Genomic DNA, 25,371 nt, shown 5'->3' with positions numbered 1-25,371 from the left:
GACGCATGCACCTTGTTGCCGACCCCTGGTCTAGGCTGTATAGTACGATGTTGTTAGTATGATGATGTTAATCATGCTAACTGTGTCCATCTACTGATGTCTATAGATATCAATGCTGTTGCATTGATTAGCTGTATTTCTTTGCAGCAAAATGATCAACCTGTCCCAGCCGGACACGATCGATGAACGGGTCATCAGTACAAAGAAACGCACAACATTCACCATGACTGTAAGTACTTATCTCTTGAAACATACGTGATGGGTGACAAATTAAAGATCATACAACCTTTTGAACATGTACTGTAACCATCTCAACCTTTTCTCTCTTGTTTCTCAGGAGAACTTGATTCTGGCCCTCAATTCAGCCTCAGCCATTGGTTGTACAGTGGTCAACATCGATGCCCAGGACATGATTGCTGGAACCCCCCATTTGGTGCTGGGGCTCCTTTGGCAAATCATTAAAATCGGCCTGTTTGCTGACATCGAGCTTTCACGCAACGAAGGTCAGACACACTTTAGACCACTGTTAACCTTAATCCTGCTCTTAGTGACCTGCACAGTTTCACCAGCACACCTGATCCAGATCATGAAGGGTTTGATAATGAGCTGAAGAGCTGGATCAGGTGTGTTGGGACAGTGAAAAGATGAAACTGCACTCTTAAAAAGACACTGTTGTGAGAACTCAACATTTCAAGGCAACATGATGCACTAAGATGAGTTTTGAACAGAATCAACATCGTTATTAAGGTCATTTCGCTGCTGTCAGAGCAAAACCTCGTATCTCCATTTATTGTTGTTTTTCAGTGTTTGACATCATTTGAAAATGCCTGTTGCTCTTTACATTGTGTGTAAATTTCATGAGGAAGGGACCAAAATAAACGGCCACAAATGGCTTGTATAAAAGTCTTGGTTCCATTCACTTACATTAAAAGTAAAGTAGGTTTTTTGCTTCTCCTGTATATAGTTATAATTTTGGAGATATAAGGTTTTGTTCAGACAATGGCGATTTGTTTCACCAACTTAGAATAGGCTGCTTCTGAGTTCTTTACCATGGTGGTGATAGGAACCAGGGGTCACCATGTCTACAACACAAATACAGCCATTTTATGTACTATCCAAATTGACCAAATTATTTTTCTGCCAATATCATGAAGAACACAATGAAACTAAAGAACGTACTCGCTGAGCCTCAGTGTCTTAAAGAAACTGCTCATACCTTAAGAAGCTTCCTTGCCTGCAAGTGCTAATATGGTACGTGTCTGTTAGCTCTTATTGCGCTGCTGGGGGAGTCTGAGGAGTTGGACCACCTTCTCTCCATGTCCCCTGAGGAGCTGCTGCTGCGCTGGGTGAACTATCACCTCGATGCTGCTGGATGGAAACAAATCAGAAACTTCAGCGAGGACATCAAGGTACCATCACCATCCACTCTTCTTCAATCAGGGTTACACCTGCACAATGCATGGCATGTTTATTCCAACAGGGGCATGGCTAGAGCTTTTAGCCTGGGGTGTTCAGGCAAGACAAAAAACGAAGTTACTGTATTAAACTTTCACATCGCTGCTTTCAGAAGAAAACCTCTCTGGTAACTTTACAGGAGAAGGAAAAAACTTACTTTACTTTTAATGTAAGTCAATGGAACCAGATTTTGTCGTTTTGGGCCGTTTTTTTGGTCCTTCATGAAATTTGCACACAATGTAAAGAACAACAGGCGTTTTCACATTATGTCAAAAACTGAAAAAATGGCAAAAATGGAGATACAAGGTTTTGTTCCGACGCAGTGACATACACTCACTGGCCACTTTATTAGGTAAAAGTTTGGACCCTCTTTTGCCTTCAGAACTGCCTTAATTCTTCGTGTCATACTTTCAACAAGGTGTTGGAAACGTTCCTCAGAGATTCTGGTTGGTTATTTGAGTTCCTGTTGTCTTTCTATCATCTGGAACCAGGCTGCCCATTCTCCTCTGACCTCTCACATCAACAAGCCATTTTCGTCCACACAACTGACCGCTCACTGGATGTTTCCTCTTTTTCGGACCGTTCTCTGTAAACCCTAGAGATGGTTGTGTGTGAAAATCCCAGCAGATCAGCAGTTTCTGAAATATTCAGACCAGCCCGTCTGGCACCAACAACCACGCCACGTTCAAAGCCCCTTAAATCCCCTTTCTTCCCCGTTCTGATGCTCGGTCTGCACTTCAGCAAGTTGTCTTGACCACCTCTACATGCCTAAATGCACTGAGTTGCAGCCGTGTGATTGGCTGATTAGCTATTTGTGTTAACAAGCAACTGAACATTTTTGAATGTAACATATTTTTGCCTGACAGCGCTGTAAAGGTAACATATAACACGTCACTGTACGGCATGTACAGTAATTAGTTAACACGATTAACTCATTTTTGATAGTAACTCACCTTATCATCAAATAGCTGATGTCATAAAGTTGCTAAAGGGACTCAGCTCACATTCACTCACTCGTTTGCTGAGCTAATTAGCAGTGGTGGACGGTAGCGAAGTAAATGTAATTAGTTTCTGTACTTAAATAGTTTTGGTGTATCTGTACTGAACTTTCTCCGTTCTGGGCGACTTTTTCCTTTCACTCCACTACATTTCAGAGTCTAATATCCGACTTTTTCCTCCTACATTCTGAGAAATCTGTCGTTCCTTTTGGTCTCTGTGTGTATAAAAACGTCACATGTCAAAACGAAAGAAGCGCAAAGCCAGAGCACCAATCAGGGCCCAGCGGTCACTTTGTTTAGAGCTGGTTTTGACCTGTTGGTCATACCGACCCAGTGCAGCACACGGTTCAACGTCAGCGCAGCAGCGTAAAATTTCTATTAAAAGTTTATCTGGTTTACCAAGAGAGACACTGGAGTATTTTCACCTCAAATTAGTTCATTTAGAGAGACACTTTTTAATCCCACAAACGGGGAAATCCCTCCTCCGCATTTAACCCATCCATGAAGTGAAACACCACATACACACTAGTGAATACACACACACTAGGGGGCAGTGAGCACACTTGCCTGGTGCGGTGGGCAGCCCTACCCACAGTGCCTGGGGAGCAATTGGGGGTTGTGTCTCTTGCTCAAGGACACCTCAGTCATGGACTGTCTGTGCTGGAGATCGAACCGGCAACCTTCCGGTCACAGGGCCAGAGCCCCAATTACTCTTTTAGTAAGTTTACTTTGATACTTAAGTACATTTGAAGGTAAATACTTTAGTACTTTTACTCAAGTGGAGGTCTAAAGGGAGGAACTTCTACTTTTACTGGAGGAATATTTGACCTTGGATGTCTCTACTTTAACTCAAGTACACGGTTTATGTACTTCGTCCACCACTGGCTAATTAGAAAATCACAGCAAGATATGCTAATTAATAAATGCAGCGTCACCATCCCGATGGTAGTTTCACCATAAAGCATAAAGGATGGTTTGGTAATGATTGCTGACTAATGATGCCTCAATTTCCATAACTGTGGAGGCTGTGCTTCATTGCAGGGTGCCACTGGCCACCCCTTGCCACCCCTCGGCTATGACTCTACACAAGCAAGCAAGCAAAATGTTTACTTAATAATGTTTACTTAATATAATTACTGCAAGTTTAAAAGTTTTTGGGATGTATCGAAGGCCAAACCTTATTGGACGGTTAAAAAGGAGTCAGTACTGGCTGTGCTCTGTTTAACGCCACAGAAAAGCGTAACACATTTATTTATTTTTTATTTAAAACACTTCGCCTGCCATGTGTGTCACATTATTCTAACGCTTTATATTTTTTAAAAACTCATGAACGTGTCTTGAGAGCTGGCTTTCCATATTTAATGATTATTTTTTCCTTTCCAAACAGCTGCTAAAAGCACATGGATTATTCTCACAAAAGCGCCTCAACCTTAAAATCATACCCGAAATGTTTGCTACACTATATAAGTAAGAAAAAAGCTGCATTAGAAGACGCTGACCTGCCAATTAACACAGAAAAAGTCATGAAAGAAAGCAATTAAACTCTTATCTGTTCAGGACCAATACCGATCAACACTGTATTAATACACTGATGATTTCTGGCATTTATGCCTTTGGTGTTACTGAGCTGGTTGAGATGATGGTGCCACGTTCAGGAAATTAAAATTATATAAACAAAGCAAATTAAAACGCTGGCCTTTGCATTGCTGAGACGTTCGGTATGCAAATATGAGCTCGTACCAATTACCATGTTTTTAAAGTGTGCTGTGAGTGTCCTGGTCCAATCACAGTTGCGGTTGAGCTTTTCTCTGGGCGTTTGGGTGAATCAAGGTGTTGGTGTTATCCAACAGAAGTGAATCATCACACTTTAACCATGTCAGATCACTGGTTCACCAGTACACTGTATCACATCACAGGACGCGTCAAAATCGAAATCAAACTCAATCAGGCACAACGTTCTGACCGCCTCCTTGTTTCGACCCCTCATTGTCCACTTTATCAGCTCCACTTACTGTATAGCTGGTCTTTGTAGTTCTACAGTTACAGACTGTAGTCCATCTGTTTCTCTGATACTCTGTTACCCTGTTCTTCAGTGGTCAGGACCCCCATGGACCCTCACAGAGTGGGTACTAACTATTTGGGCGGTGGATCATTCTCAGCATTGCATTAACACTGACGTGGTGGTGTGTGTGTTAGTGTGTGTCGTGCTGGTATGAGTAGATCAGACACGGCAGTACTGCTGGAGTTTTTAACACTGTGTCCACTCACTGTCCACTCTATTAGACACTCCTACCTGGTCAGTCCACCTTGTAGATATGAAATCAGAGACGACAGCTCATCTGCTGCTGCACAGTTTGCGTTGGTCGTCCTCCAGTCCTTCATCAGTGGTCACAGGACGCTGCCCACAGGACGCTGTTGGCTGGATATTTGTGATTCTCAGTCCAGCAGCGACACTGAGGTGTTTAAAAACTCCAGCAGCACTGCTGCGTCTGATCCACTCAGACCAGCGCAACACACACAACACACCACCACCACGTCAGTGTTACTGCAGTGTTGAGAATGACCCACCACCCAAATAGTACCTGCTCTGTGAGGGTCCATGGGGGTCCTGACCACTGAAGAACAGGGTAACAGAGTATCAGAGAAACAGATGGACTACAGTCTGTAACTGTAGAACTACAGAGTGCAGCTATGCAGCGTAGAAACAAGGAGGTGCTCATAATGTTCTGCCTTGATTGGTGTTTAATCGCAATGCTAGTACTTTGTCCACATCATACACACCTAATTGCAGTGGTGAGCAAGGCTGTTACTGAGTCACCTCCTTATGGAAACATGAATTTCTGAGCTATTTTCCATGAGAGCAGCATGTTTAACTGTGGCATCCCAAACCAGTTAGACATGTGAAACTGTGAAGTGTAGTCTTAAGTACAGCCAGCATAAGGAAAGAAGTCACTGGGGTCACGTAATTACATGATGTTTGACATATGTGTCAGGCACACAAAGCTTTGTCAGTTCTATAATGGGAAACTGGCTGTCAAAGTGATTTGGCCTTGCTTCATAACCACTCCATCAACTGCCTCTCTATAGGCCTGCTTAGGGCCAAAGCAGCCATGCAAAAATAGCTCATTGCCTCATTTCCAGCTGCAGGAAAGATTGTGCAATTTCTCCAAATGTCCTCTCCTCAGCGAACTATCCAGAATTGTGATAATGTCAGATTTAACAGTTAAATCAGTGCTATCCCTGTTTAAACCAGCTGCACATCATTGTCAAATCTACAGTATATGGACTGAGAATTGCATATAATTGCATAGCGTCTCTGATTCGCTGAGCTGGTGAACTCTGTTCTAGAGTTCCTCGCCAGACTGCAACGATTTAACACTTCTCATCTCGGCACAGTAACCTTCGCAGATTATGACTCATCAACGCTACAGATAAGAGGGTATATTCTCGTACATGAAGCTTATAAAACCACTGAAGCAATAAAACCCACGTTTGATCCAGCTGAGCTGTGGCTGTTCAGCACTTCATCCAAGAACGATTTATAGCTGTTGGGACTGAATTGGCATGAAATCATTTACAGTCCCAAGTGGCCATTACTATTCCTGCTATAGCTGGCCAGGCTAACTGGTGAGAGCTGGGCCTTCGATTTGGGCCATAAATGTCAAAGTCAGCTCAAAAACACATCCACAATAGTGCGATTCGCTAGCACTCCTATGGGGTTCTAGTAGTACATAGCACTAACAGTGATGAGCATAAACATGTTTTGACCAAGCTTGTAAGGAACGTATTCAGAGGAAAACATATCTCCAATTTTTTTCAGTTTTTGACCTAATGTGAAAAGGCCTGTTTCCCTTTACATTGTATGTACATTTCATGGTAAATGGACCAAAAGAAACCTGGAAAAATGTCTGGTTCCATTGACTTACACTGAAAGGTTTTTTCCTTCTCCTGTAAAGGGACCATTTTGGAGATACAAGGTTTTATTCCAACAACTGCGATATGCTTTAGCTTGTTTACAGTGGCTCTTTCAGGAAAGACTGATAGAGCTGCTGCCGCTGTTTTCCATTCCAAACGGCTAACCAAAACCTGGTATTCACAGTGGGTGGCTTTCTGAGAACTTCTATAGGGCCTAGAGTGATGATTTTTCTCATGAAGTATGGACCCAATGTTAATTTAAAACATATTCACTGATTCCTCAGTCACTTCCCAGTTATGGTGGTGGTTAAGCTGAGGTTGCAAGGCCTTCTGTTCAGTTCCTGAAGTCCTGAGCTCACTCAACTGTATGAACCTGTATCATCCCTTTGGATGTGTTTCCATTGTTCGTTTCTAGAACAAAACCATTTTGTTTCTAACCGAAACTAGCAACACAGCTGCTATTTTGGACGGGCACGATTACGTCACGGGTGGGGCGAACCTTGCAGTTTACTCCTGGGGCCGGGGGGAGGGTGGTGGTGGGAGGGGGGGGTTTAAGCTACTATAACGAAGCATAAATCATAACTGAGACGTTTGGTAAGCGTCATACAAACACTGCAGTCAGAAAGAAAAACTGAAGACACTGAGAGAGTTTTCCAAACACATTTATTTTTTATGAGAAGAACAAAAACAGATCGTCTGCCGTGCAGGTCACATTATTCTAAAGCTTTGGGTACATTTTACAATCTTAAATCTTAAAAACCAAACTTAATCTTAAAACCAAACTGCAGTAGGAGACTCTGACCTGCTAATTAAACACTAAAAAACTGATAAACAATTAAACTCATTTCTCTCCAGGGCCAACGAAGACCACCGTAACCTTATCCTCTGTTCATTTTGCTCGTGTTGTTGTCTGCTGTCCGGTGTCGACCAGAGGAGGATGGGTTCCCCTTTTGAGTCTTGGTTCTTATAAATTTTCCTGCCTGCATTTAGGCAGTTATTCCTTGCCACTGTGACCACCGAGCGATGCTCATGGGGGCTCAGAGCTGGATGTTTCTGTTAAGCTGCTTTGTTGCCGTGTCTGCTGTAAAAAGCGCTGTACACATCAACTTTGACTCGACTTAATAAGCTCATCATTTCTAGCATTTATGGCTTCGGTGTTCTTGAGCTTGTTGGATGGTGCCACAGTCAGGAAATTACGAATCCAAATGACAAAAACAACCGAGCAAATTAAAACACTGATCCAGTCACAAAGCTGTGGACAGATTATTAAAGAAATTGGAATTTTTTACCAGATGAATCCCACATTTGATCCAGTTTGACTGTCATTAGGCTGTTTTAAAGCAGTACTTCATCCAAAAGCCGATGCTGGGGACCAATTTTGGAACTGGTTGCTGCATTGCTGGACGAAGACTTCTTTCACGGTCCAGATACGACATACTATAACGGAACGAGAGCCTGATACTCTCTGTTTGTTTTCTCTCTCAGGACTCCAGGGCCTACTTCCACCTCCTGGATCAGATCTCCCCGAAAGGAGACGGAGACGACGAGATGCGGATCGTCATCGAAATGTCCGGCCTGAACGTGAGTGTGCTCAATGGTCTTCCCCCTCTCCACAGGTGAGCGAGCGTCTGTATGGACCTCGCTTGCTTTCCGTGTAATCGATCCTCGTGTTGAATCACATGCCTTTGTGCTGATAAGATAAAGGCCAGTCTTTTGATCCTCAGGCCTCAGATACCCTGAGATAGCGAAGTGAAAGTGAGGCTTTAGTGAAGCTGTCAGTCAGGGATATCGCTGGAAAGCACTAAGGGAGTAAGGCAGAGTTTACAGAGCAAGGCGTTTATTGATTTTAGTTATTTAATCACTGATATCTGTTGTTCTAAAATAGTACAGCTGTGTTTGGAATAGCCAACTACAGTAGCTTAGCTCATGTACTGATGGTGTCCACATGTAGTAAGTAGTTTGCAGTACTGTGACCAGCATGATCCCTGGATGACGTACTACTGTAGTCAAATATTTCAGTACGTGGGCAGAGCTTTTCGTGATATACTGTTTCCCAAAATGCAACCTGGTCATTTCAGGACAACGTAACCCCTGGGGGAGGCTCTTGTGTGGAGCCACTGCTTATAATTATGTCAAATTAGCTCATATTACCAACTACAAATGTAATGAAATGAGTTATTTAATAAATATGTCGTTGCACATGACATCATTTCCAAAGTAACTGAATCTCCTTGGCATTAAACTACACAATGTTTACAGGCAGTAAATTGGCCGAGGTTGTTCATTTGGACAGTCTGCACCTCTATTTTTGCACCTGAACACACACATTTAACCGCTTATCCTTCTGGGTCACAGGGGGGGTGCTGGAGCAGGATATACCCTGGACAGGCCACCAATCCATCAAAGGGCAGACAGACAGACACATACATTCGCGCCTAGGGGCAATTTAACCTGACTGCATGTCTTTCGGACTGCGGTAGGAAACCGAAGAACCCGGCTGGGGAATCGAACCCTTCTTGCAGTGAAGCGACAGTACTACCCACTGTGCCACCATCCTGCCCTTTTTTTAAAAAGGCATATTTTTAGCCTTCTGTCCACATGTTAATGAATCAGCTGTAAATACATCAGCACCACTGCAGACCTTCAGTAGATTTGGCCCATAATCTTTATATTAGCCCACACATAGAGTATGCAGTGCATAGTGCAGATGTTATAGGCTTGTTCATATTTCAAGAAGTTATTTCACACTAAAACTATCATCATTCATGTCCCATCTTTGCTTTTACTTAACTATATGCTGGGAAACAGATGGTGAGACACTTTCATAAAACAAAACTTTAAGTATCGAGCCTTTGATGGATGTTCATGCAATCACAGAACTGATAAGCTTCATCTTTATGAGAACAAGTGTCCAAACTTTTGCTACAACGGTATCTATTTTAATTTGGAACACAGACGTAACTGTAGAGTTTTGCACTGAAAATCCAAGAAACTATTGGGATTGATCAGAAAATGCCATTAGGTATATTGAATCATTACACATCCTATGGACAAAAGTACCAACACATCACACCTACAGGAGCTTTTATGAATTCCATTCTGGCATTAATATGGAGTCGGCCCCCCTTTGCAGCTGTAACAGGTTCTCCCGTCTGGGAAGCTTCCTACAAGATGCTGGAAAGTGTCCGTGGGAATTTTTGCCCGTTCATCCAGAAGAGCATTTGCGGGGTCAGACACTGAGGTTGGATGAGAGGGTCTGGCTCACAATGTCTGTTCTAGTTCATCCCAAAGGTGCTCGATGGGGTTGAGATCAGGGATCTGTGAGGGCCAGTCAAGTTCTTCCACACCAAAACTGACCCAGCCATGCCTTGAGCTTGCTTTGTGCAATGGTGCGCTATCATGGTGGAACAGAAAAGAGTCTTCCCCAAACTGTCCCCACAAAGTTGGAAGCATAGAATATTTTGCTGAAACATTAAGAGTTCCCTTCACTGGAACTAAAACAACCCCATAGCATTATCCCGCCTCCGCCAAACTTTACAGTTGGCACAGTGCAGTCAGGCAGGTAATGTTCTCCTGCCATTCGCCCAGCCCAGACTCGTCCATCAGACTGACAGGTAGAGAAGAGTGATACATCCACAGAACAGCGGCGACCATGGAAGCCCATTTAGTGATGCACGGTTCTTTTGCTGATGTTGCTTCCTGAAGCAATTTGCTACTTGTTAGTAAGTGATTCAACGGAGGATAGACACTGTGAGGTCTACCGCTTCATTTGCTGCATTGCTCCTGGATTACACAATCATAGCACTTACAGTTGACAGGGGCAGATCTAGCAGGACAGAAATCTTACAAACTGACTTGTGGAAGAGGTGGCATCCTATGCCACAGCGGCATGTTTAAAGTCAGAAGTGAGATTAATCACAATCACTGAGCACAACCTGAATGAAGGCATTGACTCCTAAGTAAATCACATTGCTTGAGACTGTTAATCATAACAAAGTACTGGAACATCATTCTTGAGGCAGAACATGAGAACCGATCATAGCTGATGGGAGCGTTCTTCTCTTTTGCAGGAGCCTGATGATGAGAAGAGGGCGGAGTTAATGCTGAGACAGGCGGCTCGTCTGGACTGCAGGCAGTTCGTCACGCCTCAGGACGTAGTGGCAGGAAATCACAAGCTCAACATGGCCTTTGTGGCCAACCTGTTCAACATGTTTCCCGCCCTGAGCAGGCCCAGCGACAACGGCATCGATCTCGCCATGCTGGAGGGTGAGTTGTGCTCCACAAACAGAGCTCTGCAGGAGCTAAAAGAAAGCTTTTGTGTGAGATCAGTGCTTTTTGGGATCCAACACTGGGTACTAAAGTTTGAAAGGCCTAAAAAAATCCACTGTTACATCTCAAGGGGTTCGAGAGGCCTCAGAAACATCCAGCGATGGAGAACAAACAGCACTGAAACTTTCTGTTCTCTCCAGCAGAGGCGACACATTCAAACCTAGTTTTCACAAAGAAACAACACAAATGTGCATTATTGACACAAAGTCGCTTAAATGTACAGCACAGTGCAAAAGTGCTTAGTTAATTTCCAATCAAAAAGAATTCACAGAAGCCCCAATAACAAAATACAGTATCATTTTTCAGTATTTTACCTTCATTACATCCTTCGTTCACCTGTTGAGGGTGGACAGTCCATTGACCTGAGAACACCAGCAGCTTCTTAAAACCACACATCCTTTCAGATCCATAGCATTGAGGTTTTTTAATCATTTTTCGATCTCCAGTTTTGGAAACTCCTGTTTTTTTTTTTTTATTTATTTTTCTTTGATTTCCTCTTTATGCAAACGGGTTGTCTTATATCTAATATCCTGAGAAATATACCTTGAAAAAAGAATTACTTGGGCTTAATGCATGATTAAATTGGAGTGTTCAGACACTCATAGGTGGTCACTGACCTTTGAACAGTACTGTACATCCATCCTTATTCCCAGCCCAGCTGTTGTTCCTGGTGAATGGTTATAAGATCAGCTTTGTTGTGCACTGTGCAAAATTTCCAGATGCATCTTGCAGATCTATAGCCCAAAAAACAATACTTTATCAAGCCCTGTCAAGCTCGAGTCAGGTATCAGACCTCTATACCAACCACACTGACTGCTGACAGACAAATACAGGTGTTTTTAATGATGGCAGTACTCGGAATGACCAACAGGGGGTGCATAGTGTCTAATCACATTATCACGCATACAGTATTTAATTATGCTTTAGGAGGTCAAAAGTCTTTGGGTCTTGGCCAAATAATGTTTTCGTTATCTCTCCCCTCTCTTTCCTGCCCAGACCTGACCCCTGCCATTGTAGGTACTGTGTTGTGACTGTTCCCTTTGCATGCTCAGAAGCAGGTTTCACTCTCTCCTCTAACCTCTCCGTCCTCTGCGTTATTAATAACACACAACATTATTGTTCATAATGCCCCTCACAGATGACCAGAGGAACTTTCACACTGTCATGTTCTCGGTTTTACAGCTTGCTCATCGTTTTCTTCACACATTTGATGTGACTGAATTGCATACCCAGTAATCTACTTGGTTATGGTCAGTAGCAAGAGTGTCCATTGCAGTTTTTCCTCGGTTGACCTTTCTGTGAGATACTTAAGAGACAGTTATGAGAACTCTTTTTGCCCAAAGCAATAATGTTGTTTGAAAAAAAATCCAAAACAAGTTGGAATGCTAATAAAGGCAGAAAGACATGATTAAGCAAGTTTTGCTTGAAAAGAGTATTTTCATAAAAAATTATACTTGATGTTTTGTGAACTTTTTGTCTTGTTTTTTCAAATTTGATGCCTGAACCATCTTCCAAAGAAGTCGAGATGGGAGCATGTTTACCACTGTGTTACATCACTTCCCTTTTTTTTTTTACCCGATTTCTCCCCAATTTAATCGTCTCCAGGTCCACCCACTAGTTACGACTCCCCCAATCACACAATGCCATCAACGCTAGGAGGGTGAAGGCAGCACAGGCTTCCTCCGAGACCTGTGAAACCAGCCACCGCTTATTTTCAAGCTGCCACTCACGCAACGTCACGGGACAGCCGAACGCGCTCGGAGGAAAGCGCCGACCGCCAGATCTGTTAAGTCACCTAACAGACACCTGCATTGACTAGCATTGCACTGAGTGATGGGGGGAGAAGGGGGGGCCATCCTACCCACCCAGAGTGAGCGAGGCCAGTTGTGCTCTCTTGGACTCCCGGCTACGGACGGCTGTAGCATCACCAGGGGTCGAACTCGCGACCTCCTGATGACACGGCCAACGCTTAGACGGATGCGCCACTCGGGAGCCCACATCACAGGACTGAAACCACCAACTGATCCAGTGTTGAAAGCAGATGTTTTTTATCATTCCTCAGCTATAGAAGTCTTCAGCTGTGCAACCATACAGGGCCTTCATTGATGTATTTCGTGCTTCAAAATGCACCTTTTCAATCAGAGACAGGCCGGCTAGTCTAGCAAATGTGTATATACCTTGCAGTGTTAACACACCCTACATTAACACACCCTCAGGCCATGAAAGACCCTGGCTTTTCAACTTTAGGCTGCATGGTCCTTCGCTTCTTTGGCGCCAAGAACATGACATCCATTATGTCCATAAACAATGTGAAAGGTTGACCCATCTGACCACAATATATGCTTCCCTTGTGCATCAGTCCATTTCAAATGACCTCGAGCCCAGAGAAGTCGGCGGTGTTTTTGGACGTTTTGGACCTAGTACAGTCTTAATTTGCAGTGATCAATAGTGCTTATTGACAACAGCTTGCCAAAGTATTCCTGAGCCCATACAGTGATATCCATCACAGAAGCATGCTGGCTTTTAATACAGTGCTTCTAAAGAGCCGAAGATCAGAAGCATTCATTTATGGTTCTCCTTGTTTACATGAAATACCTAAAATCCTTCCATTTGCTCATTTATAAACTGTCGGATTATTTGCTGATGCGAGCCTTGACCATCAGCAATGATAAAGATTTAGGCCTTTCTTACCTGCTTCTTAAGTTGCTCCGTTCCCAACTTTTTGGAGCATGCTGCAGGCATCAATATCAGAATAAGTGTGTTATGACAGTGGGGTCGAACAATAAATATCATCGTTACAGGTGAAAGTCTGTCTTTATTTGCATTTCACATTCCGTCCCAACTTTTCTGGACATGATTTGTATGCGACCAATGGCAAAACTGCAATACAAGTTTATAGTTCAGATTAGTTTGTCAGTATATTTCAGCCTGAAGAGTCAGCAATTAGAACAATGATCAGTGTGTTAATAAGCACAGCATTTCAATGGACTGGGCATTCAAACATGCTAATAAACATTTCGCTTTAATGCAGGTACTTGGTTTTTATAGTATACTCATATCAGTTTCCAGTGACTTGCAGAGACCAAACTGCATGTTAACAGTGAGAGTTGTATTGCAGAAATGTGCTAAGTCCATTTGGAAAAACTGTAACATCACCCCAGCGGCTCATGACACTCACTGAACTTGGAGCACATGCTCGGTATTTATAACAGGCCAAAAGTCTGCCAAATGAATTCTGCTTCTACTGAACCTCGCCAAAGGGTTACTACAGCGTTACATAAGGCAGCGCTATGTGTTGAAAAAAGACTGTGAAGGGTTTTGGAGCGCTGTACGTGGGTATGTAATTATGTAATGCACTATTTTTTCTAAGAGCATATAGTCGCAGCACAGCATGTGTGCAGCGATTGTATGAATTAGAATGAGCAAAGAGCAGCCTGCCGTGTTCCGCACTATTTACCACACAAATTGTACAGCAGTGGCTGAAGCCGTGGGATGTCCATTAATATTCCCCTTACATTTGCTAATGCAGAGTCAAAGTTAAATGCAGTGTGAAAGTTTTTACTGCACACGTTGGCACATTACAACCCTCAGTCATAAGTGAATAACCCTGGACTGTGTTTATTTCCAACTCTGCAGGAGAATCGCGAGAAGACAGAACCTTCAGGAATTGGATGAATTCACTGGGAGTCAGTCCGTATGTCAATCATCTGTACAGGTGAGGCAGCTAGGCGCAATGGGAAGACTGAGTGAGCTACGTTTGACACAGTAGCTGTGGTTGTTTCTAGGAAATCGATAAAACGCATTAAATGAGTCTGTATAATCCATCCAACCATCCACAGAACATGCCTTTGGTCTGGATGCTCAGAGCAGACAATAGAACATTCAGTGATTGCTTAGAGGCTCTGCGCCATCAGTATTGCAAAGTCTGAACTATATGGCCAAAACATGACTGACCGTCACACTTATATGAGCTTGTTGGACATCCCATTCTAAAAGCATGGTCATTAATACAGTGTTGTCCCGACTCTTTGCGGCTGTAAACTCGCTCCTCTATTCTGGGAAGCTTTCCACAAGATTTTGGAGTGTGTCTCTGGGAATTTTTGCGTCAAAAATGCATTTGTGAGATCAGGTACTGACGTGGGACGAGAGGGCCTGGCTCACAATCGATGTTCCAGTTCATCCCCAAGGTGTTCAGTGGGGTTGAGTTCAGGGCTCTGTGCAGACCACTGGAGTTCCTTCACACCAAACTCATCCAACCATGTCTTTATGGAGCTCGCTTTCTGTGATGCTGTGAGCAGGAAAAGGGCCTTTCCCATACTGTTGCCACAAAGTTTGAAACGTATAACTGTCTAAAATATCTTTGTACGCTGTAGCATTAACATCACGCTTCACTGGAACTAAGAGGCCCAAATCCTGAAAATCAGCCCCAGCCCGTTATCCCTCCTCAACCAAACTTTACCTATCAGAATGCATAGTGCCACCAGTAGTGTTCTCCTGGCATCCGCCAAACTCAAATTCACCAAATACTGATTCATCCCTCCAGAGGCAGCGTGCTTTAGACCAAACTAGCCGACACCTGCCATTGCGTACTGTGATCTTCGGCTTATGTGCAGCTGCTCGACCATGGGAACCCACTTAATAAAGATCCTGAAGCATGGTTGTTGTGTTGATGTTGGTTCCAGAGGCACTCTGGAACTCGGTAGTGAGCGATACAACAGAGGACTGTTTTTACACGTTACACAGTAGGCCTGCTCTATGAGTTAGTGTCATTTAATATTTCATGGCTGAGCTGCTGCCACTCTTACACTCCTCCATTTCACAATAATAGCACTTACCATTGGCTAGGAAAGATCTAGCAGGGCAGAAATTTCATGAACTAACTTGTTGCAGAGGTGGCATCCTATGACATAGCCATCTTTAAAGTCACTGGGCCTATCAGTACCTACTCTACTGCCAGTGTTTGTCTAAGGAGGTTGCATGGCTATGTGCTTGATATTATACACCTGGTAGCAATGGCTGTAGCTGAAACATGTGAACTCAATAATTACGTGGGTCACCACATACTTTTGGCCATATAGTGTATCACATTAAAGGTAAATAAATAACGCACTGGGCTGCTCTAATATGCAGAGATCCAGAGCATGTCCTGAGGCCGTGTTTCAGCTGAACCCGCAGCTTTGAGTACTGTAATAAAGAACTGAGCTAACCTTGTTTTTCTGCAGTGATCTGATGGACGGTTTGATCATTCTTCAGCTGTATGAGCGGATCCAGGTGCCTGTAGACTGGAGGAGAGTCAACAGGCCTCCGTATTCAATTCTTGGTTCCAACATGAAAAAAGTTAGTATGAGTTGTGCAAACAAACCACTGATGGAAGTTTGGGGTTTGGGGGTTTGAGATGTTTCATGGTTCTCCAAACAATGTGTGTGGATTAATAGCAGGGAACGGTTTAACTTAATTAAACATTTTTAGACAATTACAGTAAACAGTTAGGAGCTATCTGTGCAGTTGGAAATCCTAGATTTTTAACAAAATAAGTTTAAGCTTCATTTCCAGAACCTTCATATATTTCACTTTTATTACCTCGACATTGACGTTTCTGGCTGTATGAAAGTTTAGATGAGTTCTCATCACTTACAGCAGGGGTGAGGAACTGAGAGCCAGATTCCTGCACAGTGTATTTGAACTTGTATTGCACGATGTTGCCTCAGGGCAACAAACCCATTTTCCTCACTTTACAATAACATTATCCATATTTAAAGACAATGACAGGGTTAACAATAAAGGGAACAGTTTGAGTACGTCAACAAAAAGCATGTTCCTGGTCATTCTATCACTTTTTAACCTCTTTTTTGACATTCAGTATAATTTTCTTTTGTTATGAGAATTTGCAGAAATATGTTTGTTGCCTAGAAGCAACACTGCGGGACAGTAGAATGGATTTGGCCAGTCACAAGCCAGAGGTCTCACAACACAAACACTCTAAATCATTTCTTCCCACTGTCTCACAATGTTGCCTCAAGGCAACATACTCCAAAATGACCCCCGCACACACTACTTAAAAAAAAAAAAAACATTTAATAATCAGATCTATTTCACGCTAGAAAAAAATAATGCAGTAGAGGGTTAATATCAATGTTTTTGAAATACCAATCTTACCCGACAGTCAATCGTCCATTCCTTAACATAAACTACCTTGAATCGGACAAAATGTCAGTAATATAGGCGACCAGTTCAGTTAACATTTCAAGATTAGCCTAATGTTACAAGCTTCATGTAGCGCTGCATTAGGAAAGTGGCAAATAATAGTTTTTCACTGTTATGAGCAACATATTCAACATGCCACCCCAACGGCATTGATACATAGAGCGAGTTTTGTTCTCTTTGTATTTATTCTAAATGAAAATTCTGTACAAATGTTGTCCATGTTTAATAAAGCCAACGTTTGTTTTGTTTGTAGCTTGAGAACTGCAATTATGCTGTAGATCTGGGCAAAAAGGAAGCAAAGTTTTCCTTGGTGGGGATTGGAGGTGAAAATATCAATGAGGGCAGCCCCATGCACACCCTGGCACTGGTATGGCAACTAATGAGAAGGTACTTCATTCACATCCATGTACTGCAATGTAAAATAATGCATGTAAGCTTTTGTTTGTTTTTGTTTGAGGTTTTTTAGTTAATAAAAGTACTGCAAGTTCACAAACATTACAGTTTCACTGCATTTCCAGTTTCATATGGCACATACAAACCTATTCAAAAGTTTGGAATCACTTGTTTTTTTCCTATTTTATATAACTATGACATACACTCACCAGCCACTTTATTAGGTACACCTTGCTAGTAAAAGGTTGGACCCCCCTTTTCCTTCAGAACTGTCTTAATTCTTCGTGGCAGACTTTCAACAAGGTGTTGGAAACGTTCCTCAGAGATTCTGGTTGGTTATTTGAGTTCCTGTTGCCTTTCTATCATCTGGAACCAGTCTGCCCATTCTCCTCTGACCTCTCACATTTTCTCAACAAGGCATTTTCGTCCACACAACTGACCGCTCACTGGATATTTCCTCTTTTTTCAGCCAAGTTCCCACAGTCTTGGTTGGCATAAAACTGCAGCCGTGTAAACACTGCCGTGTTGCCGCCAAAATCGCCCCCAGAAAATTGGTGATCAAAGCTTTGGAAGTGACCCTTTTTGTAGGTGGAAAATAAACGACACAAGGATGCAATAACGGACCTTGGAGTCGTTCTGTAATATAAGATATTCCACTGATAACAGAGGACTGTTCAAAATCTGGGTTGGCTCAGCTTCCAAGTGAGAGGGCCTAGGCCTCCCCAGGCCCCCCATAGCTACACCTATTTTTTTTTTTACACTTTTTAATCCCACCAACGGGGAAATTTCACCTCCGCATTTAACCCATCTGTGAAGTGAAACACCACACTCACACACACACACTAGTGAGCAGTGAGCACACTTGTCTGGAGCGGTGGGCAGCCCTATCCACGGCGCACGGGGAGCAATTGGGGGTTAGGTGTCTTGCTCAAGGACACCTCAGTCATGTGCTGTTGGTGTTGGGGATTGAACCGGCAACCTTCCGGTCACAAGGCCAGTCCCCCAACCTCCAGCCCACGACTGCTATTTGTTCTACAGCTTTCTCTGTCATCTTAGGATTCACTTATTTTGAAGAATAATTTTAGAAATATATCTGCAACCAAACTGGGTTTATATCACATGAATTTCAACAGTAGTGTGTATCATATTTGCTGTGTGCAGGTACACAGTCAAAGTTTTATCGGACATCGGCGTTGGAGAAAAAGTTAACGACCAAATCATCATCGACTGGGTGAACAGTACCTTACAGAAAGGACAGAAAGACTCGTTTATCAACAGCTTTAAGGCAAGAGGCTCGGGCTCCTTCTGTATTTCGCTGCTGTCAGAACAAACCTTGTATCTCCAAGATGGTAACTTTACAGCTATTTACCAAGTAATTCATTTTATACAACTAATTACCAAGTAATACCAAGTAATTACCAAGTAATTTTGGGTCATTTCTTTTGGTCCATTCGTCGTGAAATTTACAGTCAATGTAAAGAGCAGCAGGCATTTTCAAAGTATGTCAAAACCTAAAAAAAAAAGAAAAAGGAGAAGGTTTTGTTCTGACACCAGGGATTTGTTCTCTGAACAAGCTTGTGCATTTTGATGTCACCTTTATCCAATTTGTTCAATGATGCTTGACGATCTCAGATTAGGCCCATGCCTAGGCCCTAATCCAGCTTAGCTCATCAGTAAATCCTCCGTAATAGCTTGGCTAGAGGACAAAATGATATAGATCAAGGCAAACGAAGCCCGTACGCAGGTGATGAATGCATCTCAACCTTTTTTTCTGATGACAAATACATCTGAGAAACACCATTAATCTAAAGCACCATATGCTCAAATTGTATCATCTCCAAATCCTCTCAATCCTTTTAGGACAAATCGATCAGCACCAGCCTGCCGGTGATCGATCTGATCCATACCATCGCGCCCAGTGCCATCAAGAGCGAGATGGTGAAGAGGGGAGACATGAGCGCCGAGGATAAACTGAACAACGCAAAGTAACTCTCCTCACTCGCCGCTAATGAATCAACCAGATAGAGATCTGTCACGGAGGCCCTGTTTCAGATCGACCCCTTGTTCTGTATGTACTGAATTACCGTCTGCAGAATGACAGTGAGTGACCTGATTAGGTCAAACAGAGGACTAGATATACTGGAACATCAGGTCACTGAAAACCTTAAATGTCATGCTAAACTGGTTTAGCAAAATGGGTTCTATATACAACCATCTACAACACATACTCCATCTATCTGAAGAACCCTTCCACGATGCGAAGAACCCAATCATGCAGAGGGTTCTTTGAGTGTTCATGGTTGCATATAGAACGACTTTCTTTACTAAAGAACCCCTGAAGAACCATCTTTTTAAAGAACGAATAAACTAACTGATAACTGACTGGCAAATAACATAAAAGCTAACCAGAGCCTAAAAGCTAATTATACATTTTCACCGCTGGAGAACGTCTGACGTGATACGGAAACTGCGCTCAAAGTAAACAAACTGCTAACCGATTTGTAAACCTGACTTCGAAAGTGTAGCATCAAGCTAACTGCTAACAAGCTACCATATGCATGGCATTAAAGCTAACGAGAAGCTAACGAGAAGCTAACAGCGTTCACGTATTTGCACAAATGGAAAACTACTAAGCTAAAAATACTAAACTACATGTTTGACTTCAGTAGCGCAGCAGTTCATTTACTGCTAACTGACTGGCAAATGTATAAAAAAAAAAAATGCTAAAAATTGATGAACTAAACTTATTTGTAAACCAGCTAACATAACTGCTAACATACTACCAAATGGCAAATGACCTAAAAGCTAGCAAGATGCTAAAAACATTTCCACAAATAGAAAACTTTAAACTACACGTTTGACGTCTGTAGCGTGGCAGTAAAATAACAGCTAACTGACTGGGAAATGTATGGAAAACAGGCTAAAAGCTAACAAAAGCCTGAAAATAGCACATTATACATTTAAGCTAATCGCGAACTTTGATGTCATCTGTAAACTTGACCCTGAAAGAGTAGCATCAAGCTAACTGCTAACAAACTACCATATGCATGGCATAAAAACTAACGAGAAGCTAAAAGCGTCTACGTATTTGCACAAATGCAAAGTTTAGACTACACGTTTGACGTCTGTAGCGTGGCAGTAAAACAACAGCTAACTGAATGGGAAATGTATGAAAAACAAACTAAACTCATTTGTAAACCAGACTTTTAAAGTGTAGCATCAAGCTACCTGCTAACATTCGACCACATGTATGGCAAATGACCTAAAAGCTAACAAGAAGCTAAAAGGATATCACACATTTCCACAAATAGAAAACTTTAAACTACACGCTCAACTTTGGTAGCATAGCCAGAGAACTAGAGAGGAGAATTCCCGCTCTGCAATGTCTTCCGGATTCCTCAAACGCTCCCAAGCGAGTCCAGAATGAATGGGTTGATATGGAGCATTTGAGCAAAATCATAGTTTATAACTGCTTGAACATTTTTAGTGTAAAAGAATAAATTTATTTCCTGAACACAGAACAGCATAAAACATTTTAACACCGCTGTTATGTTTATAAGAGCTTTTAAACTGGAGTTAAAGGAGTTTAAAACGGCGCCTTCATGACGTCAGTGAGCGCGAACAGCTAATGAGCTGCTCCGCTCGCCAACCATTCAGCACTCAGTAGCAGTAATTCCCGCCTTCTGCTGCTCAACTTCAGTAGCATAGCAGTAAAATAACTTCTAGCTGACTGGGAAATGTATGAAAAACTAAGAAAAGCCTGAAAACAACGTATTTACACGTTTTAACTACTGGAAAACTTGAAACTTAATCGTCAAGCTAACCGCTAACATACTCCAAAATGACCTTAAAGCTAACAAAAGTCTAAAAGCATAAAACTCATTTTCACACCGAGAAAACGTTTGACGTCGTGTGTAAACGACATGCTCGACTTCGATAGCATAGCAGTGAAATAACAGCCTGGCAAATGTATGAGAAACGTGCTAAAAGCTAAGAAAAGCCTGAAAGCCGCGTGTTTACACATTTCAACTCCCTGTAAAACTTGACTCTGAAAGCATAGCATCAGGCTAACTGCTAATATACTTCCAAACGTATGACAAATGACTTCAAAGCTAACAAAAAGCTAAAAGGCGTTTACATGGAAAACTTCTGACGTGATGCATAAACTACATGCTCGATTTTAACAGCACAGCATTAAACTAACTGCTCTCTGACTGTGACAAACGAGCTACGAGCTAACAGATGGCTGACAGCAGCATGTTTTGGAACGCTGGGAAACGCTCGACGTCATCTGGAATTTGCCTTTCTTAGCGTAGCATCAAGCTAACTATGAACTCATTGCCAGATCAGTGGAAAATTACTCAAAAGCCAATAAAAGACTTGCAGGACATTCAATGGTCAACCAAAAAATGGGGTATCTACAAAACGTTGTCATTGCGACTCGGTTCTGGGGTGTACTGGATTAGTTAGGGTACATGTTCATCCCGTACATGCATAGTGGGATGGCATTTGAATCATTTCTACCGTGGAAGAGGCTGAAATGGCTGAATGGTCAGTTAGTTTCCGTCATACGCTACGAGGGGTCAGTTTGAATAATGCATATCGCGGCTGTCGGAAGAAAACCTCGTATCTCCTTTTTTGGTCGTTTTTCAGTTTTTGACATAATATGAAAAAGCCCGTTGATCTTTACATTATGTGTACATTTCATGAAGAACGGACCAAAAGAAACGGCTCAAAATGACTTGGAAAGACGTCTGGTTCCACTGACTTACATTGAAAGTAAAGTGTGTTTTTTCCTTCTCCTGTAAAGTTTCCGTTTTGGAGATTCGAGGTTTCGTTCCGACAACAGCGATATTCATAACCTCTTTTGAACTTTTGTAATTTGTTCTGAGCTTCATGACTGCACTGGTCTTCATTAAATCTTAACCTGCTTCATCCAATGTTAATCTCACACTGAACTTCTTACCTGCCGTATTTTCATATCTAATGTTCTGCACACACCAACCAGCCACTTACCATTTAGGTGCACTTTGTAGTTCTACAACTACAGACTGCAGTCCATCTGTTTCTCTGCATACTTTGAGTTTAGCCCCCTTTCACCCTGTTCTTCACTTGTCAGGACCCCCACAGAGCAGGTTTTATGTGGGTGGTGGGTCATTCTCAGCACTGCAGTGACACGTGATGTGGCTGCTGGAGTTTTTAACGCTGTGTCCACTGACCGTCCACCCTATTAGATACTTCTACTTTTTGAGATGTAAAGTCAGAGACAACAGCTCATCTGCTGCTGTACAGTTTGTGTTGGTCGTCCTCTAGTCCTTCATCAGTGGGCACAGGACGCTGCCCACAGGACGCTGTTGGCTGGATATTTGTGGTTCTCAGTCCAGCAGCGACACTGAGGTGTTCAAAAACTCCAGCAGCACTGCTGTGTCTGATCCACTCAGACCAGCACAACACACACTATCACACCACAACCACCACTACGTCAGTGTTACTGCAGTGCTGAGAATGATCCACCACCCAAACATTACCTGTTCTGTGAGGGTCCATGGAGGTCCTGACCACTGAAGAACAGGGTAACAGAGTATCAGAGAAACAGATGGACTACAGTGCTCCTATTTGGTCAGTGGAGTTGATAAAGTGGGCAATGAGTGCAGCAACAAGGAGGTAGTTTTGATGAAGTGGCTGGTCGGTGTATGTTCAACACAATCAGTAATGTACTAGTGTTCTTCTCAGTGGAGGATGGGCTCTCCTTTTGAGTCTTGGTTCCTCTGAGTGTTTCTTCTTCATGTTCTTAGAGAGTTTCTCCCGAGTCTCGGTTCCTCTCAGTGTTCCTCTCAGAGTTTCTCCCAACACTCTCCCTTGGATCATTAGGGGACTGCAGTGTTTCTGGAAAGCTGCTTCGGGACACTGTCTCTCGTTAAAAGCGTTAGAAATTAAATTAACCTGGATCGATTTGAGACGCACCCTTAGCTCACTCTCTCTCCCCTTCACAGATACGCCATCTCAGTGGCACGTAAAATCGGAGCCAAAGTGTACGCTCTACCCGACGATCTCGTGGAGGTCAACCCAAAGATGGTGATGACGGTGTTTGCCTGTTTGATGGGCAGGAGCCTGAACAAAGTGGAGGGCTGATGTCAGCATTCCTTCTCCTGTCTAGTCCCTCAGTCTCTTCTACTTTCTGATCTCTTCCTCTCCTCCATCTGTTCCCACTGCCCTTGCTTTTGGAATACCGGTTTCAAGGAATCCTTCACCCTGAAATGTTACCAACGAGTAAAACCCACAGGGCGCAAATTATCACAATGTCATTTAAGCGATGTTAACTGACCCTCTTCTTCATTATTTGCACCATTAGGATTCTGGAAGTGAGGTGATTCCTTTGACCTTCCTGCTTCTCTTTTCCTGTTCACTTACTATTATTTTTGTCTCTTTGTATGAAACGTATATGATGATTTTGCTGGTAATGTAATATGAATTCATGTGTTCAACTTTGTTTCAATCGTTTGTAAATGTCTGCCTTCCAATGACTCATTAAAACAAGTCTGTCAACATTAAACATCACAACTCGGGCATCTACAAGCTTGTCGCTGCTGTCGGAACCAAAACTCGTATCTCCACGTTTGTCGATTTTCAGCTTTTGACATTATTTGAAAATGCATGTTGGCCTTTATATTGTATGTGAATTTCATGAAGGATGGACCAAAATAAACAGCCAAAAATGACTTGGAAAAAAATCTGGGTCCACTGACTTACATTGAAAGTAATGTATGTTTTTTCCTTCTCCTGTAAAGTTCCCATTTTGGAAATACGAGGTTTTGTTCCGACAGCAGCGATATGCAAAGATATTGATCGCTCATTCCTGAAGCATTCTCCTCAAGGTTGTCCTCAAAGCGGTCTCCTCTTCCGCCTTCGCAAATGACACTTAGTTGGAAAATGATTGTGTGGAACATCCAGAAACGTTAAACCTATAATAAACAGAGTGGCTAAAAGCCACAATTTCGAGAAGTGGTTTCATAAAAGAAAAATGTTCTACGGGAGCCAGAGGGATACATCGTAAACAGTTATCAGCTACCCTGCATTTTAGCATGTTGATAATTCCGAACTACAATAAGCTTTCACCAGGCATCACCAGAAATGCACTCGCATTCCTCCATGCCATCGCTTCGTGAGCCTGCCCAGCTCTAATCCATGGGGACACTCTGTGGTGGTGCTGGAATCTGGAAGTCATTGTGAAATTCCAGCAGTGAGGCAGCTCCAAGATTTACCCCCTTTCTCCTGCAGGAATCTCAAGCGTTTCTGAATGATCATCATATTATTAGAAGAATACTTCAGTAAACAATCAAACGTACTTTCCTCTGACCTCAAATGTAGTTGACCAGCCAAGGCATGTTTGGTGACTGAAGTTTGCTTCGTTTGCTTTGTAGCTCCATGCAAAACTAATGTACATAATAAGTAACGGAAGCTTATACCTCACTAATTAGCATCATGCAAGCTGTTGGCTGGTTGTAAAGTAGAAATCTGACTGCTCTCTGACTCACACAGACCTGGAGTTTCACATTATCTGATTACTCAAGTGCACATAAACATGTTGATTGGATTTCTGACAGAATGTGACTTTAGGCAGTTAGATTATTAAGTGCATGTAAACACAGTGACCAGTAAGCTGACATTCTGCTTCAGCCCGACGCTCTAGAGTCCAGTGGTGGTGCTTTACACCACTCCTTTCCACGCTTTGCATTGCGCTTGGTGATGTAAGGCTTGGATGCAGCTGCTCGGCCATGGAAACCCATTCCATGAAGCTCTCTACGCTGTTCTCGAGCTGATCTGAAGGTCACATGAAGTTCGGAGGTCTGTAGTGATTGACTGCAGAAAGTTGCTGACCTCTGAGCACTCTGCTCAATCCGCTGACCCATCTCTGTCATTTTACGTGGCCGACCACTTCGTGGCTGAGTTGCTGTCGTTCCTAATCGCTTCCACTTTGTTATAATCCCACTGACAGTTGACTGTGGAATATTTAGTAGTGAGGAAATTTCACGACTGGACTTGCTGCACAGGTGGCGTCCGATCACGGTACCACGCT

At 42.8% G+C, this 25,371-nt stretch overlaps 1 protein-coding gene across 3 annotated transcripts in view; it reads left to right on the top strand.

Annotated features, from left to right (window-relative positions):
• Window positions 1-24,293, top strand: part of pls1 (plastin 1 (I isoform)) — a 39,715-nt gene extending 15,422 nt beyond the window's left edge. For all 3 annotated transcript variants that reach the window (XM_017714665.2, XM_017714668.2, XM_017714667.2), the window contains exons 6-16: window positions 148-229; window positions 338-503; window positions 1,267-1,409; window positions 7,854-7,949; window positions 10,439-10,634; window positions 14,334-14,412; window positions 15,920-16,034; window positions 17,155-17,288; window positions 18,456-18,579; window positions 19,155-19,279; window positions 23,288-24,293. In XM_017714665.2, coding sequence (XP_017570154.1) covers window positions 148-229; window positions 338-503; window positions 1,267-1,409; window positions 7,854-7,949; window positions 10,439-10,634; window positions 14,334-14,412; window positions 15,920-16,034; window positions 17,155-17,288; window positions 18,456-18,579; window positions 19,155-19,279; window positions 23,288-23,426 — 1,399 coding nt within the window. In that variant the 3' untranslated portion in view covers window positions 23,427-24,293. The remainder of the gene's footprint in view (window positions 1-147; window positions 230-337; window positions 504-1,266; window positions 1,410-7,853; window positions 7,950-10,438; window positions 10,635-14,333; window positions 14,413-15,919; window positions 16,035-17,154; window positions 17,289-18,455; window positions 18,580-19,154; window positions 19,280-23,287) is intronic.
• Window positions 24,294-25,371: the final 1,078 nt, after the last annotated feature.

The sequence above is a fragment of the Pygocentrus nattereri genome, chromosome 2 (genome assembly GCF_015220715.1).
Source record: "Pygocentrus nattereri isolate fPygNat1 chromosome 2, fPygNat1.pri, whole genome shotgun sequence".
In the NCBI taxonomy this organism is placed as follows: Eukaryota; Metazoa; Chordata; class Actinopteri; order Characiformes; family Serrasalmidae; genus Pygocentrus; species Pygocentrus nattereri.
The sequence above is the reverse complement of the archived record's forward strand: the minus strand, read 5'-3'. Positions and strand labels throughout refer to the sequence as shown.